Below are 19,541 nucleotides of genomic sequence, written 5' to 3' on the forward strand. Positions count from 1 at the left end.
TATAGTGTAAGTAAAGTGGGAGTAAGACGTGCCTTAGGAAGGTTATACATTGCTGTATAGTGTAAGTAAAGTGGGAGTAAGACGTGCCTTAGGAAGGTTATACATTACTGTATAGTGTAAGTAAAGTGGGAGTAAGACGTGCCTTAGGAAGGTTATACATTGCTGTATAGTGTAAGTAAAGTGGGAGTAAGACGTGCCTTAGGAAGGTTATACATTGCTGTATAGTGTAAGTAAAGTGGGAGTAAGACGTGCCTTAGGAAGGTTCTACATTGCTGTATAGTGTAAGTAAAGTGGGAGTAAGACGTGCCTTAGGAAGGTTATACATTGCTGTATAGTGTAAGTAAAGTGGGAGTAAGACGTGCCTTAGGAAGGTTCTACATTGCTGTATAGTGTAAGTAAAGTGGGAGTAAGACGTGCCTTAGGAAGGTTATACATTGCTGTATAGTGTAAGTAAAGTGGGAGTAAGACGTGCCTTAGGAAGGTTAAACATTGCTGTATAGTGTAAGTAAAGTGGGAGTAAGACGTGCCTTAGGAAGGTTATACATTGCTGTATAGTGTAAGTAAAGTGGGAGTAAGACGTGCCTTAGGAAGGTTATACATAACTGTATAGTGTAAGTAAAGTGGGAGTAAGACGTGCCTTAGGAAGGTTATACATTGCTGTATAGTGTAAGTAAAGTGGGAGTAAGACGTGCCTTAGGAAGGTTCTACATTGCTGTATAGTGTAAGTAAAGTGGGAGTAAGACGTGCCTTAGGAAGGTTCTACATTGCTGTATAGTGTAAGTAAAGTGGGAGTAAGACGTGCCTTAGGAAGGTTCTACATTGCCGTATAGTGTAAGTAAAGTGGGAGTAAGACGTGCCTTAGGAAGGTTTAAATTGCTGTATAGTGTAAGTAAAGTGGGAGTAAGACGTGCCTTAGGAAGGTTATACATTGCTGTATAGTGTAAGTAAAGTGGGAGTAAGACGTGCCTTAGGAAGGTTATACATTGCTGTATAGTGTAAGTAAAGTGGGAGTAAGACGTGCCTTAGGAAGGTTATACATTGCTGTATAGTGTAAGTAAAGTGGGAGTAAGACGTGCCTTAGGAAGGTTATACATTGCTGTATAGTGTAAGTAAAGTGGGAGTAAGACGTGCCTTAGGAAGGTTATACATTGCTGTATAGTGTAAGTAAAGTGGGAGTAAGACGTGCCTTAGGAAGGTTATACATTGCTGTATAGTGTAAGTAAAGTGGGAGTAAGACGTGCCTTAGGAAGGTTATACATTGCTGTATAGTGTAAGTAAAGTGGGAGTAAGACGTGCCTAAGGAAGGTTATACATTGCTGTATAGTGTAAGTAAAGTGGGTGTAAGACGTGCCTTAGGAAGGTTATACATTGCTGTATAGTGTAAGTAAAGTGGGAGTGAGACGTGCCTTAGGAAGGTTATACATTGCTGTATAGTGTAAGTAAAGTGGGAGTAAGATGTGCATTAAGACGTTAAAACATTGTTGTTTAATCTAAGAGAAGTGGAAGGAAGACGTGCTTCAGGAAGGCTATACTTTGACGTTAATCATTTAAAGTGAAGTTGGAGGAAGACCTACTTTAGGAAGGTTATACTTCGGTGTTTATTGTGTACGTAAAAAAGGAATAAGACGTGCTCGTCATTCGTTCCTGTTTAATGTAAGTGCAATAAATGTAAGACGTACTTTAAGAAGGTCATATTTTGGTGTTTAATGTAACTGTAGTAGAAGTGGGACCTGCTAAAGGACGGTTATACTTTGGTGTTCATTGTAAGTAAAATAGGAGTAAGACGTGCCCGAAGATGGTAATTTTTTGTTTAATGCAGCTGAAGTAGGAGAAAAACGTGCCGTAGGAAGATCATACTTTGTTGTTAAATACAGTTGTAGTAGGAGAAAGACGTGCCTTTGGTTGGTCATACTTTGGTGTTCGATGTAAGTGAAATAGGAGTAAAACTTGTCTTAGGAATGTCATTCTTTTTTTGTTTTATGTAAGTGTAGAAGAGTTAAACGTGTTTCAGGAAGGTTATACTTTATTGTTTTATATAAGTGTAAAAGAGTAAAATGTTCTTCAGGAAGGTCATGCTTTGTTGTTTTATGTAAATGTAGAAGAGTAAAACATGCTTCAGGAAGGTCATACCTTGTTGTTTTATGTAATTGTAGAAGAGTAAAACGTGCTTCAGGAAGGTCATACTTTATTGTTTTGTGTAAGTGTAGAAGAGTTAAACGTGCTACAGCAGGGTCATACTTTGTTGTTTTATGTAATTGTAGAAGAGTAAAACGTGCTTGAGGAAGGTCATACTTTATTGTTTTATGTAATTGTAGAAGAATAAAACGTGCTTGAGGAAGGTCATAATTTGATGTTTTATGTAAGTGTAGAAGAGTAAAACGTGCTTCAGGAAGGTCATACTTTATTGTTTTATGTAATTGTAGAAGAGTAAAACGTGCTTGAGGAAGGTCATAATTTGATGTTTTATGTAAGTGTAAAAGAGTAAAACGTGCATCAGGAAGGTCATACCTTGTTGTTTAATGTAAATGTAGAAGAGTAAAACGTGCTACAGGAAGTTCATACTTTGTTGTTTTATGTAATTGTAGAAGAGTAAAACGTGCTTCAGGAAGGTCATACTCTGTTGTTTTATGTAATTGTAGAAGAGTAAAACGTGCTTCAGGAAGGTCATACTTTATTGTTTTATGTAATTGTAGAAGAGTAAAACGTGCTTGAGGAAGGTCATAATTTGATGTTTTATGTAAGTGTAGAAGAGTAAAACGTGCTTGATAAGGGTCATACGTTGTAATTGTTATTTTATATAAGTGTAGAAGAGTAAAATGGGCTTTACAAAAGGTCATACGTTTTTGTTTTATGTAAGTTTAGAAGAGTAAAACGTGCTTGAGGAAGGTCATACTTTGTTATTGTTATTTTATGTAAGTGTAGAGGAGTAAAACGGGCTTTAAAAAGGTCATACTTTGTTGTTTTATGTGAGGGTATTACGAGTTAAACTTTCTTGAGGAAGGTCAAACATTGTTGTTTAATGTAAGTGCAGACATAGAACTAATGGTAACATCTGGGCTGATAATACAAGAAAAACTGACGAATGCCCCACACAAAACCCTAGAATCCAGTTATGAAAACTTAAGTTTCTTAAAGGTACGAGTTAAAATATGCCGTGTTCTACTGATGACGGATATATTGAAAGAACCCTGAAGTATTATGGATGTGTCATTTATAAATCATACAGAGAACTTTGTGTTGACGGAATATTGACAAAATTATCAAACTATCGACAGAATTATATTGTGTGTCGCAATCAGTAAACCTATGCTCAGAACAATGATATAGGCAAATACGTATACAATGCAACAATGCTACATATATGGCAATATAGAAATAGTCAAAAAATAATTTGCTACAAATGTTACTAATGCAATATCTAAACGACTGGGTCTGTCGGCAATGCAAAAACTCAGGGCATAGACAAGATGATTTTCAAGAGGATTTTAGTAGCAATCATGAAGACGTCAATAATGAACAATCGGGTGCCAATGATGCTGAGACTAAAGACAATGAGGTATCCCAATATATTCCACAGCCATTTACTTCCATGGCATAATTTAGTAAAATTTAGGCTCAAAGCATATATGATCTACAGATGGAATCAAGATCATGTATGTGACTGTACTAGAAATAGAGAAGACCGATAAACATGGAGGAAACATTGCACAGTATTTCCCTCGACAATCATCATCCGAAAATATTGATACATCCAGTGAGAAATGAAATGCAATTACCAAAAATAGACATCAAACATAAAGAAGCTGGACCTATACAAAAGAATAAAACCTATGTTCTGAAACAATAAAGCTTAGTGATATCAAATAATTAAAATACACCACATTTTTGATGTTATTTCTTCATAGACAGAAAAGATATTACAGTCATTCCTTAAATAAAAAATAAACTATTTTTATCCCAAACAAAAAAATAGAAAAAAATGTGATGTTACATACATTCAGTGACGAGTATTGGTTAAACTAGAGAGTATTCACGATAAGTACAAAACATATTAAAGTTAAAAAAATCAAAATGCACACATTTAAATACAAACACATGTCTAAAACATTATTATATTCGTATCTATTATATCCAGACAGGAAATTATAATTTCAAACAATCTATTTTATAACACATTACATGTTGAAGTACGTGATTACGCATATGCAGATGTATAATATTATTCAATCATAAATGTTCATTCGTCAACATTTATTTTTACTTATCAACTGCATAAAAGGAATTTCCATTGACGATTGATCTGTTAAAGTACATTCCAAATCTAAAAATAGAACAATCTTTACGATTGCAAATTTAATATATTACAGGTGATATTATCTTTAACTATGCAAATAAAACATCCAATTTCAATCAAATTAAATTGGCTTTTGTCATGGTTTATAGACTTTGTCACAACATTTTGGTTCCACGGAATTCTTTTTTTTTAATTCCGGCCACGGCTTAATCAGTGTCAAGGTAGTTGGTCAGTTAAAAATAGGAAAACACATGCAAGATTTAAAAACAAAAATGATTATTAAAGCTTATCATGATACCACATAATATAATGAGAATATCATACCGAAAAGGCTATAAGCAGTCAATTTTCTTTTGCTCTATATCACGTATAGAATGTATTACATATTTGCACAATAAATATAGTTCATTTATAGAATGTATTATTTCATGCAGTAAACTATTCATTACACAAATAGTTAACATATACATGTATTTATGTTTATTCAATACATGCATTTGTATTATCAAGCAGGTACATGTAATTATTAGCTTAAAAAAATGAAAAAAAAACCAAGTTATAAATGTCATGCGTCAGAAGTGCTTTTCTGGATTTGCATTCATCAGGAACGCTCAAAGCCGAATATTTAAATAAAAAAAAAAATTAGTTCACAAAATACCGAACTCCAAGAAAAATTCAAAACGGAAATTCCCTTATCAAATGTCAAAATCAAAAGCTCAAACAGACAAAAAGAATGGAAAACAACTTCATATTCCTAACTTGGTAGAGGCATTTCCTTATGTAGAAAATGGTGGATTAAACCTAATTTTATAGCTAGCTAAACACTTGTATGACAGTCATACGTAAACAATCAGTCTGATTGTAACAAAAAATTCTCTGAAACTGACATTATCAAGATGCTTGATTTCCTGATTTACATTATATTTGTTTCGTTTGGAATTTGTTTTTTTTCAACAATCAATCTGCATTCCCATTGGAACAAACTGTGCTCCTTTTCTTTCCGACTTGTTCCTTTATTCATACGAGGCTGCTTCATACAGGAACTTCATAAGACCGAGGTAAAGAAGATAGCAGTATTCTTTAATTTCACTTTCAGCCATACAAATGATGTTCTCTCACTAAATAATTCAACTGTTGGTGACTATGTTGAATGCATCTATCCCATCGACCTTAAGATAAGGGATAAAACAGTCTGCATCATATCTAGACTTTGAAACTAGAAATTGACAATGAGGGTCGGTTGAAAACAAAACTTTACGAGAAAAGAAATGACTCCAGCTTCCCAATTGTGAAGTTTCCATTTCTATGTAGCAACATCCAAGCAGCGCCTGCATTCGGAGAATATGTCTACCAGTTGATACTATATTCCAGGGCTTGTACTTCCTATCATGATTTCCTTGATAGAGGGTTGCTGCTCACAAGGAAACTATTAAACCAAGAGTTCCAAGTGATGAAGCTGAAAGCATCCCTTCGTACATTTACGGACGCCATCACGAGTTTGTTAACCATTATGGAATATCTGTTTCACTGATGACAACGGGTATGTTCCAATTGTCGTAGTTACATTATTGGCAAGTTTGAACTAACATGAGCAAAACGTCTGGTGCCACATGTGGAGCAGGATCTGCTTACCCTTCCGGAGCACATGAGGGCACCCCCAGTGGAATTCGTGTTGCTCAGTCTTTAGTTTTCTATGTTGTGTTTTGTGTAGTGTTGTTTGTCTTTTGGTCATTCTTAATATCCTGCCTCTTCCCATTTTATAGGGTCATCATTCTAAGTATCTGCGATTCGGAAAGCGTGTTATAATAAAATGTGTCTTCTAATATGTGACCCGCCATGACATTTGCAGGCTTATGGAGGTAGAACGTCATTGTTAGAAAAATTACAAACATGATAAATATCGAGATTCAATGAAATACGTATTTGTGAAGAAGAGATAAACACTTTCGTTGGCTTCCTTTTTGCGGACGCCGAACTATACATCATATATAAGTTTTGAAGAAGTTTTACTTTATCGTTTGAAGTGAAAAATATTTGAATCTACATTTTAAATTGATACAAAAAAAAAAATCAAATTTCTGCTTTATAGATTTCCTTTCATAAATGAAGTCTGAAATATATCCATAATAAATGCACCGTATCAAATGCATATAAGAGAACACCTACTTATAAACTGTTACGCGTCGCTTACTATGTATAGAGACATGCATAATAAATCTAAATTAAAAAAAGGAATTTTTAAAGCTTACTTTGATAAATTTTAAACTAACTTCATTTCGACAAGTTTAAATTAAATGTTCAAAAATAGAGCTACAAACAAACAAATAATGCTCAGCTCTAAAGTTTTTCTTTCATAAATGAAGTTTGAAATATATCCATAATAAATGCACCGTATCAAATTAATATATGAGAACACCTACTTATAAACTGTTACGCGTCGCATACTATGTTTAGAGACGTGCATAACAAATCTAAATTAAAAAAAAGGAATTCTTAAAGCTTACTTTGTCAAATTTCAAACTAACTTCATTTCAACAAGTTTAAATTACATGTTCTAAAATAGAGCTCAGAATTGTTTGCATTGTAGTAAATTTAAGTCTTTGAATTTTTATTCAAATACGCTATTGAACATCACTTAAAGCCGATAAATACAATAATTTTGTGTTTTATAAATTAGTGGCTTCAATAAATGCAGTCGTCATAGAACAGTCTCATTTTCATACCGGTATTCGAAATGACTCGTTTCATTGCTATTACAACAAATATGTCATAATAACATGACAGAGGGTTTTGTTTCGGAATATTCTAAATAAATATACAATAATCTAATTTAGACAATGTACCCTCCTAAGCCTGGAAATGGCTAGTCACATATAGTTTACGGCGATTTTCTCACAATGACGTTCTACCTCCATAAGCCTGGATATGTCGTGGCTGGTCACATATGTGCGTCAGCTTATTCTGTATTAAAAGCCATAACTCTGGTTGTGAACTTAGATATAGGAAGATGTGGTGTGAGTGCCAATGAGACAACTCTCCACCCAAATAACAATTTAAAATAAAGTAAACTTATAATAGAACAAACGGGTCCGAGCGGGATAAATTTTACATGGGGTTCACAACAAGTATTTGTCTCTTTAAACAATTACCCCAACTTTATACGGCAGTTACGTTTTTTATGCAAACAACATGTAAAAATACAATACTTTATTATCAATATACAATACATATACAACACAGTTTACGCGAATAAATAATGACAAATGAACAACCAACGTTAATGTAATTGAATTGCCGATAGCGCTATGGTAAAATACTATAGTGTATAAATTGTATGCTGTTTACTTTTTATAAAATCTAAAACAAGTTAACTATCAATACGCAGTTCGTGGTTTTCTAAGGTTAGCAAACAAAGATCTAGAAAATTTAGACTTCGTTGAACATTTCTCAATTCGGAGTTCACCTTTACCTATGAAATTTACGAAAATAGGTTTTCAACCCACAGTAAATACTATTGAATGTTAAAAAAAAACTTAAGTTTTAACTAAAAATCATAAAAACACAAAAACAAAATCTGACGTAATTTATAATTTTACAAAGCACTCAGTGCCTTTTAAGGAAGGTTTCACTTGTATCCGTGTGCGTTGTCCATTACATGTCATCCTTCAAATACTTACTATAAAACAGTGGATTGAAAATTATAAAATTCATTTATATAACTGCAATCATAATTTTATAAAACCACATACTACGTGTTAACTTTAAACATAAGTGACATTAAACACTACAGACGACTAGTATTTTATGATGGCGGATACCTTAGCTACTATACCACCGATGGTTATTGGGGGAAGTATTATTACCACTGTATCATTCATTCTGCATATAATAGGATTTTCAACAACATATTGGTATAAAATTGGAGATGTTGTTCATATGGGATTATGGAAATCTTGTATTCAATTAAATGGAGTAGAAGTGTGTAAAAATTTTGCAGGTATTTCTTTGTTTTTACTTACAGAATTCATCGTTCCCTTCATCACAGATACAGGAACTTCTAAATTTCAATTTTGCATTCTTTGCTGAGAAAAAGCAAATAAAAGTGACAGTGTGATGAACGTTATCATTTAATATTTAATTTTTATATTGTAGTCAAATATTCTTTTAAATAGGTTTAATCTATACACATATGCATTTAAGGCAGGGTTCAATAAACCGTAAAGTATGCTGTTGTTTTCAAAAAATGTAATGTGCGGTTATGCGTGATATCAAAAGTAAATTTATCATGTATTAAATGCATCTTACTGCACAATAATATTGTCATTAATTTAAATCATTAATCATACATTTGATGACAAAGGTCACTCTCAAGTAATGTATCGAATTAATTGTTCTCATTTTGCTTATCTTAATCATTTATAACCTAGTGTTATCTTCATAAAAATTGCAAGCAAACCAAGTGAGGATTATTCCAGGCATATTAGTGGTATATTTTTACCGAATTATTGATTATTTCATAGATGCAAATTGTTTATTCGAAAGTTTGCCTGTTCCCGTATCATTCTACCAACACAGAAAATATCATATCCGGTTTTTTCAATGATATTGTTTAAAAATTCAGTAGATTTATACAGGATTCATGTGAACTCATTGTTTGTTCGGGGAATTTTATTCTGAAGGTTATACATTGAACGCGGTAGTAGGATATTTAAATATTGTTTTCATTTGTACAAAGGTCTTCATTTTATTCATTTAAGGAATGACATTTTATATTGAATGAAGACATAACATTAAAAATGTGGTGCACACTGGAGAACCTACATAGTGCGTTATTTTAAAGAGCGCACCGCATTTTTGAGGTTATTTCGAAAAGACAGAAAAAACATATTTCAGTCATTCCTAATGCTCGCGTCACACTGTCCCGATTTTTATATACGATGGACACCCGAATGCTAAAATTGTAAGTTCGTACGAAGTTGGCCCCGATCTCGTTAAAATACCAAAAAGTGACCGAAACAAGTACGATGAATAATGAAGTATATACGATGGTGCCGAAATTGTATACGATAGCAAAAGATGGACATACGAAGGTTAACCGAAGACGGGTATTTAAGCTTCATATCCCAGCCGTAGCCTACACGATGGATCACGAAGGCTACACGATGGATTACGATGATGGCACGATGGCCATACCATGTCTAAAAAATACGAACAGAATTTCGACAACATATCGTTTCTATACAAGTCTGCCATGCATGGCGGGTAATCGATCTTTTTGTCTAATTCTTATAAAACTTAGTTTATTATCCCCTCGCCTACTACATGTAAGTTGCGTGTAGATAAAATTGTTATGGACACTCTAGAACCAAAATGCTCAAAACTTGGTATGGTGTTACTCGTTAAGAATATCTTAAGCGCTATTGACTTTAAAGTTCAAAGGTCAAGGTCACAGTGGTAGTTGTAATACAAGGCAATATCACCCTTGTTGACACTCTAAAACCAATATGCTTCAAAAGATTTTAACCACATTTGTTATATTGTTCCTCCTTGTAATGATCTGACATTTTTTACGTTCAAGGCCAAAGGTCAAGGTCATGCAGATGGACTTGTTTTTTCTCCTTGAAATAGCAAAATACACAGGAAATAGGTTGCTAATTTTTTTACCTGCTGGTTCTAAAGACAATATGAAAGGTATTTCCAGTTACTAAATGTTTTGGTTGATTTCTAAAAAAATAGTTTATGTATCAAATATGCATATTCAATTTACCATTTTCTGCATGTGCTATATACAAATATAGTGTCCATATTTCTCCCCAATATGTTACATACGAGGGGATGCCACGCTCGGCATTGCCTTGTTTGAACTGTAAAATGTGTGCACTAATCTGAATAACCCCATGTTTACTGATCTATCTTAAAGGTAAGGTAATGAGTTCGTTGATCCCTTTTATTCAAAAAGAGCTCTTTCCAGGAGAATATCACAATAACATAGACAAAAGGAAGGATGTGGGGAAAGCAACAAAGGCGGCAAAATATGACATATAGAAAACAAAATGGTTATGAAGTAAACATTCGTGTGACAACAACTCAGACGATACATAAAAAATCAGAATAATGAATAAAAAGTTGGTTTCCCTATATAAGTGTACCTGCAGTGTTGGTGTACGAGGCGCGTTTATTTAAAGGAACCCCAGCATGTAATGATATGAAACAATCCAGATGGAAAAGGCCTGAACATATCGCTCTTATCATAACTAACGTTTTTGTCTTTTCGTGTTGTTGTTGTGAATAGAAGAAATTGAATATGTTCCGACATTGTCTAATATAAATTAAAAACTCTAAATTCTTTGTCACCTTTAATTATATTACTTGATATAAAAAATTGACAAAAAATAATATTTTACTTGTTTTACTTGTAAAAGTAAATCCTGAGCCTGTAATAGCTGCTCTTCTTGTTCCATTTGTATTAATAGAAACAACGCTGTCGCCTTTCTTGTTCTCATAGAATCATATGATATGAGCTCCATGTTTTGTGAACGTCTTTCTTAACTGTCGTATTGGACTAACCAGTGCATATCGCGCATGGCACTTTAAATGTATTTTAGCGCGAAAATTAACTTACATTTAGCTGGATTTATTGCCGTCGTAGTTCCATCTTGTCGCCTTCGTACTTTTATTCGATGGCAACACGACGGGATTACGAGGTCTTCACGAAGTCATGTTGCCATCGTAAGACCTTCGGGTACCTTCGTGATTCATTCGAGTAGACATCGTAATGTCAAAACTGCCCGATGGAAACGATTGAAACGCGAATGCAATACGATGTGCAAAGATGCATTCCCGGTGACATTACGATATTGAGGATGGTGATACGAACTCAATACGAACCCTCAACATCGGGCGCACCTTCGGGGATTTTTTAACATGTTAAAAAAATTAGAACCCTTCCCGAAGTTGTCCCCGAAGGCTAGAAAAAGTGGCCGATGGTTAAAGATGGTTAAAGATGGCACTACGAATAGCCCGATCTGGATACGATCAGCCCCGATTTTGAAAATTTCCATTATCGTGTTGCCATCGGCGTAAAAATCGGGACAGTGTGACGCGGGCATTATGATTAATTCTAAATTCCATTTTTAAGTAGTAGATAATGAAAATAAAAACGTTACTGACGACACAGTCACATGACAACATTATGTCTATGAGCTGAAATACAACAAAAAACAACAGAAGGCATGTTACATCCAAAATTAAATTATTAAAGTATAATGTAGCAGCAGAAAACCGTACAGTGCCCTATAGTTGTTTACAATGTCCTGTAGTCTCTGGTAGATAGTTGGCCCCATGGCAACATACCAATTATCTTTATTCTTACTGATTTCAGTATTTACTGATAAAATGTACTTTCCACATTTGCGTACGCTTTATTATGTGGAGAAGGGGGGATGTTGGATCTGTATTATGTGGAGAAGGTGGGATGTTGGATCTTTATTAGGTGGAGAAGGTGGGATGTTGAATCTGTATTATGTGGAGAAGGTGGGATGTTGGATCTTTATTAGGTGGAGAAGGTGGGATGTTGGATCTTTATTATGTGGAGAAGGTGGGATGTTGGATCTGTATTATGTGGAGAAGGTGGGATGTTGGATCTGTATTATGTGGAGAAGGTGGGATGTTGGATCTGTGTTATGTGGAGAGGGTGGGATGTTGGATCGGTATTATGTGGAGAAGATGTTGGATCTTTATTTGGGGAGAAGGTGGGATGTTGGATCTTTATTATGTGGAGAAGGTGGGATGTTGGATCTTGAACTGGTATTTCATTGTTTTGTATGATTTACAGAATTGAAATTCACCGTTTCAGAATCTAATGCATCCTGAGTAATATTTTCAAAAGCGTACACCAAAGCGTTTTGATTGGTTTAAAACGTTATAAACAATGGAAATTCAACCAATGACGTAACGTTATTTTCACTTTGGGGTACGAACAATGAAATTACCCATGATGCTTTAGATTCTGAAACGGACAATTTTATTCATGTGCTTCAATAAATTTATTCTAATTTAGTTTGAATAATTCGTCGTGTATATATCAGCAGAGTGTCATCTATCTCTTTTCATGAAATAAAAGGCTAAACGAGTTGATAGGCCCAAAATGACACGTGTTATTCAATAACATAAAAATGACAAACTTTGAAATTGTCAGTGAAGTAGATGTTTTTGAATATCAACTACAAATGCTTTAATAAATGTCTTCCTTCCAGTGACCGATGTTTTATCAATCTAATAATACAAAATAAAATGCATTACAGCATACGATCATGCTTATTATTGTCATATAATGTAGTTGGGATGATGTTATCACTACAATAACATTAAGCGTGTAAGAGCCAATACGTAACAGCCTTACTAGGTTCAGGGATGACATAAAAATGCTTGTATTTATTTCGACAGATCCTTGTATATTTGAGGTTGTTGAAGATAAAAGGGAATAAGACTATCAGACAATTGGATTTTAGACATAGATACAAAAATGTTTATGTAAAGGGTTTATTTACCGTCCAACTTTTGAATGCCTCAATATGCGTATTCTTTAGTTTTATTTGGCCCTTTTCGTGTAGAAAATTGACAAAATTGCAAATTATCGACATATATTAAAGGTACAAACGAAGCATAATAAGAAAAACTGTCTGCCTACATTCCCGTGTTTTATCGGAGGATATCCTAACACACATATTGTTTTGCCTGATTTTTATAATATATTATTGCAGATGCACCAGAACGGGACGCCCAACTCGCAGCTGCAGGCGTTATGGAAAGCTTAGCACTGGTAGCCTTTGTTGCAGCTTTGGTATGTGCTTTCCTTAAGATGTTTGTACTCAAGGAAAAAGGAATTATGTTTGTTGTTACTGGCTTACTTAACTTTATTGCAGGTAAATATTAATAACTTAATTGACAATTGTATCAATGGGAAATTCATTATGAAAGAAGTTCAATAACAAAAATATCGAAATCAAAGGAAAATCAAAACGGACAGTCCCTGTTCAAATGGCAAAATTGAAAACTCAAACACATCAAACGAATGGAAAACAACTGTCATATTCCTGACTTGCTACAGGCATTTTCCTATGTAAAAAATGGTAGACTAAACCTGGTTTTATAGCTAGCTAAACCTATAACTTGTATGCCAATTGCATATTATTTTATAATATTGACAATAATGTGAGAGCAAACCAAACAGACATGTTTAACCCTTCCTCGTTCTGTGTGTGCCTGTCCCAAGTCGGGGGCCTCTGGTTCAGTGGTTGTCGGTGGTTTTATGTGCCTGTCCCAAGTCGGGGGCCTCTGGTTCAGTGGTTTTCGTTGGTTGTGTGTACCTGTCCCAAGTCGGGGGCCTCTGGTTCCGTGGTTGTCGTTGGTTGTTGTCTGTCATATTTGTTTTTCTTAGCTTATTTTCTTATAAATTAGGCAGTTGGTTTTCTCAATTTTAAGTTTCCTATTTTTCATGTTGGGGCGTTTTATAGCCGACTATACGGTATGGATTTTTCTCATTGTTGAAGGCCGTACGGTTTTCTATAATTGTTTATATCCACTTTGTTTTAACTTTGGTATACAATTTGTTGCGTACATATTATATCCTTTTTTTTACATACTTGAAGCGACGTGCCAAATATAGCCAATTACAATTGAACTTCAATTTCGATACGTCCAGATTAATAATGACAGAATGGTACACATTGATGATTCGATTCGTGTTTTGAATTAAGAGTTTGTTTATTCATCTTGAGTGTAAATCTTTGAAAATCTTTATGATGGTTGAGAAATTAACGCTTTAAGAATTATAACTAGAAAAATATGGAGACTGGCATGCCGTGACCCAATAAAAGCTTAGGATATCGCATGTTATTTACAATGTTTGTTGTGAAAGACTAAACAAAAGGATCGTGGTTACCTGCAAGTTGCGATTGTTATGACGAAGATGTCTTTTTCGTTTAGTATACTTGCAAGTTCAAAACACTCCTAAGCGTCTGGGTTGTGCTTCATATGAGTTTATTTAAAATTAAATCAAAATTTATATGATTGACAATTATTGAGAAATAGGCTATCTATTGACGTTGCGAACAACGGGAGATTGCCCATTATATTAACATTTACTACTTAATACTTGCATTGTCAGTCATAAAAGATACATGGTAAAATTTACTTGGAAATCAGTACACTAGTCAGTTTGATAAATACTTTCTTTTCTTTCAGGAGGACTTGCCTTGATCGGAACAGTAGTCTTCGCAACAATTTCTTCTGGTGGTATTACGTTGGATTCTTCCAACTTTCACTACTCATTTGGGCTTTGTATTGTAGGTGGAATCGGAGGAATTTTTACGGGAATTGTATTCATGCTGGCATGGCGGTGGGTGCGAAACTAATGTAAACGGCTGGATCGAAGAGCTATGTGTATGAACGTTATTTCTATGAAAGAGACTACATTTTGCTTTTCTTTAGCAATATAAATGTATTCGAAGGATTTAAACAATGTCATGATATGCTATGTTTTGTAATTTAAACCGTATAAACAATGACAAGTATACAATTTAAGATTATGTAAGTAAAACAGCGTGATTACTTTTTTTTCGTTTGGTTTAAACGTTATATTTATCTGCCTACAGCCTCATTTGTTTTTATGAAACTTTTCAGTTATTCTTTAAAGACAATTAATAGAAAACATAAAACTGTAAAGCTTGGTAAGGTAATATCGGGATATGCTAGGCATGATACTGCCATATTATTAGTAACATAGTGTGCTAGTGACTAAATTCGATATATAATGTAAATTCAATATAGGTGAGAGCGACGCTCGAATCTCCCTATCGAATTTACTGACCCCATATATATATATATATATCATATAAGGTTAATAGCACACCGTGTAACGAATTTTTCTTACCGACTATCTTAAAATGTGGTAAGATAGGTAAGATTGTATTGTATGCAAGGCGAGACAATGCCATATCATTGTATGAAATGCAAAATAATGCCATAGTATTGTATGAAAGGGGAGATAATGCCATATCATTGTATGAAAGGCGAAATCATGTCATATCATTGTATGCAAGGCGAGATCATGTCATATAATTGTATGAAATGCGAGGTAATGCCATATCATTGTATGGAAGGCGAGATAGTGCCATATCATTGTATAAAAGGAGCGATAATGCCATATCATTGTATGTAAAGCGAGATCATGTCATATCATTGTATGCAAGGCGAGATCATGTCATATAATTGTATGAAATGCGAGGTAATGCCATATCATTGTATGGAAGGCAAGATAGTGCCATATCATTGTATAAAAGGAGCGATAATGCCATATCATTGTATGTAAAGCGAGATCATGTCATATCATTGTATGCCAGGTGAGATCATGTCATATAATTGTATGAAATGCGAGGTAATGCCATATCATTGTATGGAAGGCGAGATAGTGCCATATCATTGTATAAAAGGAGCGATAATGCCATATCATTGTATGTAAAGCGAGATCATGTCATATCATTGTATGCAAGGCGAGATCATGTCATATAATTGTATGAAATGCGAGGTAATGCCATATCATTGTATGGAAAGCAAGATAGTGCCATATCATTGTATAAAAGGAGCGATAATGCCATATCATTGTATGTAAAGCGAGATCATGTCATATCATTGTATGCCAGGTGAGATCATGTCATATAATTGTATGAAATGCGAGGTAATGCCATATCATTGTATGGAAGGCAAGATAGTGCCATATCATTGTATAAAAGGAGCGATAATGCCATATCATTGTATGAAATGCAAAATAATGTCATATCATTGTATGAAAGGGGAGATAATGCCATATCCTTGTATGAAAGGCGAAATCATGTCATATCATTGTATGCAAGGCGAGATCATGTCATATCATTGTATGAAATGGGAGGTAATGCCATATCATTGTATGGAAGGCGAGATCATGTCATATCATTGTATGCAAGGCGAGATCATGTCATATCATTGTATGAAATGCGAGGTAATGCCATATCATTGTATGGAAGGCGAGATCATGTCATATCATTGTATAAAAGGAGCGATAATGCCATATCATTTTATGTAAAGCGAGGTATTGTCATAGCATTGTATGCAAGGCGAGATAATGTCATATCATTGTATGAAAGGCAATGAAAAAGTCCTATCATTGTCTGCAAAGTATAATAAAGTCCTAGAATGGCAACCCAGTCTTGATATTGGAATATCAACATTTGTTACGTGTTAAAATTTCGCATCATTCAGTATACGTCGTACATTTCTTACATGCCTTTGACTTTTTGATTTTATAATATAAAGTATTGTGTACTGTGAAACACATTTGTTAGATGCATTCATTGGAAATTTTCGTTGTATCTCAGGATTTTTCACTGATTATATGCACTTTTAGTATTAATAAATGAAAATCACAAGGTGAAACATTGCCTAGTTGCTTACGCCCAGTTATTCCGAACGTTGATTTATCCACACAACAAAGGGTAAGATTTTTTCTAGATTTTTATCGGTGAAAGGTACATTCTTGGATTGATGATTGTTGTACTCCGCTTATTATAGTAGCTAGGATCTTCATGGCCTGTTTAATAATGGCGCCCCGCCATCGTTCAAGTATCTTGCGCCATCGTCAAATGACCCACGCCATCGTTAAATTGTCCTCCGCCATCGTTCAAAACTGTTATCGTTTTTTATAGCCCGACGCCATTTTTTTAGAAATTTTAATCAAATGCATGTAATTGCATAACCCTTAGGCTTTTTTATATTATAATCCAATACAGTTCAAACGCCTGAGGGATATCCGGATTAAGATCGCTAATCACTTGTACCTGAGCTTGTACAGGTAGATCAACAAACCAGACAGAAGAATACTATCTGAAGATAGACGATTCATTTATCGAATTATTCAACTAAGTTTAAGCAAATGATTATGATAATTCAGAATAAAGAAATTAATTAATAATCCAGTTACAAAGAAAATAGTTTAAAAAGTCGAACACGTGCTTTTATTTTGACGCAATCAGCATCCCCCCTTTTTTAAGAAGTACAAAATAAGACATAAAATATTAATATAATTTCATCGCAAGTAACTCGAGTACTGCTGTAACGATAATATAGAATTACTTAAAAGTTAAAAAGTAAAAACTTAAGTATCTACTGTAAAGAAATACCGTATCGTAAATATTCCTAATTTATTTCGTAGTTTACAATCAAATTGAAACAACCACGTTTCCAGTTTATATTCAGATTCGAGAAAGGTGCTTGTTGCATAGCATCAATTTGCTAGATGAATTCATTAAAAAAAATTCATCCATGGAGATCCCTGAGTAGTGCCTTATTTTTTCCGGTATATGTGTCCGTTCGTACGTCTGCTGCCAGGTTGAAGTTTTTATATAAGGTTGTTTTCCATGTTGTTTTTGTCACATCATCTTAAAAATTGACACACATGTTAAATATGATGTAGCCTTTTTCATGTTTTTTACAATATCCATTTCCATCCTGTCTTTATCCTGTCTTTAGCTGTCTTTAGCTGATTATAAGGTATGGGTATTGCTCATTGGTGAAGGAAGAATAGTATCCTTTAGCTGCTTTATTTCAGTCTACTTCCTTTAGATTATGATGGATAGCTGTCTCATTGGCAATCATAGCACATCTCCTTATTTCATAGATATCTTTAGTTTTCACTTATACAACCGATGCATTACATCGGTATAGAAGTTATGCTCCGAAACTTACTTGACCAATGCAGAATGATTCCAAGTAGCCCAGGACTTTAAATTGCCCACAATTGCGTGTCCTCATTTTCAGGACGCGATAAATATTGAACCCCAGACCTGTGGAAACCATGTTTTACATACTGTTCGTGTAATCTTTACGATTGTTTTGGTGTAAAAAAATAAGTTTCCTCCTGTCAAATGTCATTATAACACCAATATTTTTCTAAACATCCGTTGCGAACGTTTTCAATAAAAACATATCATAGTCATAAAAATGTTGACTACCCGACTATTTTTAATGGTGGAGCATTTATATTTAACTTTTAACGCAAAGTCTAAATTGACATTGTACATTGAACATCCAAAATCCATGATTGGAGAGTTTTTTTTGTAACACTGAACATTTAATTCCTTTGGAGGTCCTTATATAATCTTCTAACGCATATATATTACACCTAGATCTTCCGCTGAAAGTTCATTTTGTAAAAAAAAAAAAAAAAAAAAAATACGCTTGATATTCATATAAGGAAAGATCTAAGTGACACATTTAAAAACCTGGGTGAAATCAATCGCGTATAACATAGAGATAATGTCCGAAGCTTTTAATGTTTTTTTATCATTATATATGAAGATATTTGCATAATTGGTAATTCAACATTTGCATGATAAGATATCGTTGAATGGCTTCTTTCTGTATTGCTAAACATGTCATATACTTTCTGTTTAAATATATTGTCTAAGGCTTAAAGACAATGAGGAGGGGTCAAGGGTATGTTCCTCTTTGGTATAAAATGTGTGTATGAAGGCCACAATTCTGAATTGTGATATCCGCCCCATTGCCAAACGTCCTGGGTCCGCAAATAATTTACTCGTTCTGAACACATTTTTTCAGTGATTCATAAAACAAATGTAAATTAAATGAAAAAGATTTAACAATGTTAAATGACATAAGCCATGAACTTAGTCATATCCAATGAACATTTTGATCGAAGATACCGCCATTAATCCCAAATGTCAACATATAATTTAGGATGTATCTATTCCATTGTTAAAATGATATAGACATATATGATATTGTACTATATTAAACTTGCATGACGGTATTCTTAACAAACGTCAATATGAACAAATTTCGTTAGGGCATTAATATGACCAACTTTAACATGTTTAATGCGCATATTACAATACAGTTATTTAAACAACAAATACCTTATATGTAGTATCAGCTCGACAAAACCCTCGTTTTTTATGTAATTTTTGGAATTGACCGGAGTTCTGATGAGCAAGTTAAGTCCAAATAAATAGATGGTGATTTAATATATTTTGTTCTTGTTTTTAATTTGAATAACACATTTTTCTTGTGTTAAACTAGCTTCAACATGTTAACACCACGTTTGGAATTTTAAGCATCTGATACGCTTTACTAGATTTACCTCCGTCAATAACGCTCAAAGACAAATATATGAAACCTTAGATTCTTTATCATT

The 19,541-nt window shown here is 33.9% G+C and overlaps 1 protein-coding gene across 2 annotated transcripts; it reads left to right on the forward strand.

The window, feature by feature from the left end:
- The first annotated feature begins 7,895 nt into the window (after positions 1–7,895).
- LOC139499507 (uncharacterized) lies at positions 7,896–14,914 on the forward strand. Of its 2 annotated transcripts, none has more exons than XM_071288217.1 (3): positions 7,896–8,291; positions 13,057–13,136; positions 14,540–14,914. In XM_071288217.1, exons 1-3 carry the CDS (start codon positions 8,099–8,101, stop codon positions 14,552–14,554), a joined length of 288 nt encoding a protein of 95 aa, XP_071144318.1. In that variant the 5' UTR covers positions 7,896–8,098; the 3' UTR covers positions 14,555–14,914. The 2 variants fall into 2 exon arrangements, with proteins under 2 accessions (XP_071144318.1, XP_071144316.1); XM_071288215.1 differs by having other exon boundaries at positions 7,904–8,291; positions 13,057–13,218.
- The last annotated feature ends 4,627 nt before the right edge of the window (positions 14,915–19,541 follow it).

The sequence above is a fragment of the Mytilus edulis genome, chromosome 12 (assembly GCF_963676685.1).
Source record: "Mytilus edulis chromosome 12, xbMytEdul2.2, whole genome shotgun sequence".
Taxonomy (NCBI): domain Eukaryota; kingdom Metazoa; phylum Mollusca; class Bivalvia; order Mytilida; family Mytilidae; genus Mytilus; species Mytilus edulis.

Excerpts from the sequence above, each read along its gene's own strand:
- LOC139499507 (XM_071288215.1), top strand. The coding sequence starts at position 8,099 with ATGATGGCGGATACCTTAGCTACTATACCACCGATGGTTATTGGGGGA. Across the intron at positions 8,292-13,056 it reads AGTGTGTAAAAATTTTGCAG|ATGCACCAGAACGGGACGCC; the intron begins GTATTTCTTTGT and ends ATATTATTGCAG. Across the intron at positions 13,219-14,539 it reads CTTACTTAACTTTATTGCAG|GAGGACTTGCCTTGATCGGA; the intron begins GTAAATATTAAT and ends CTTTTCTTTCAG.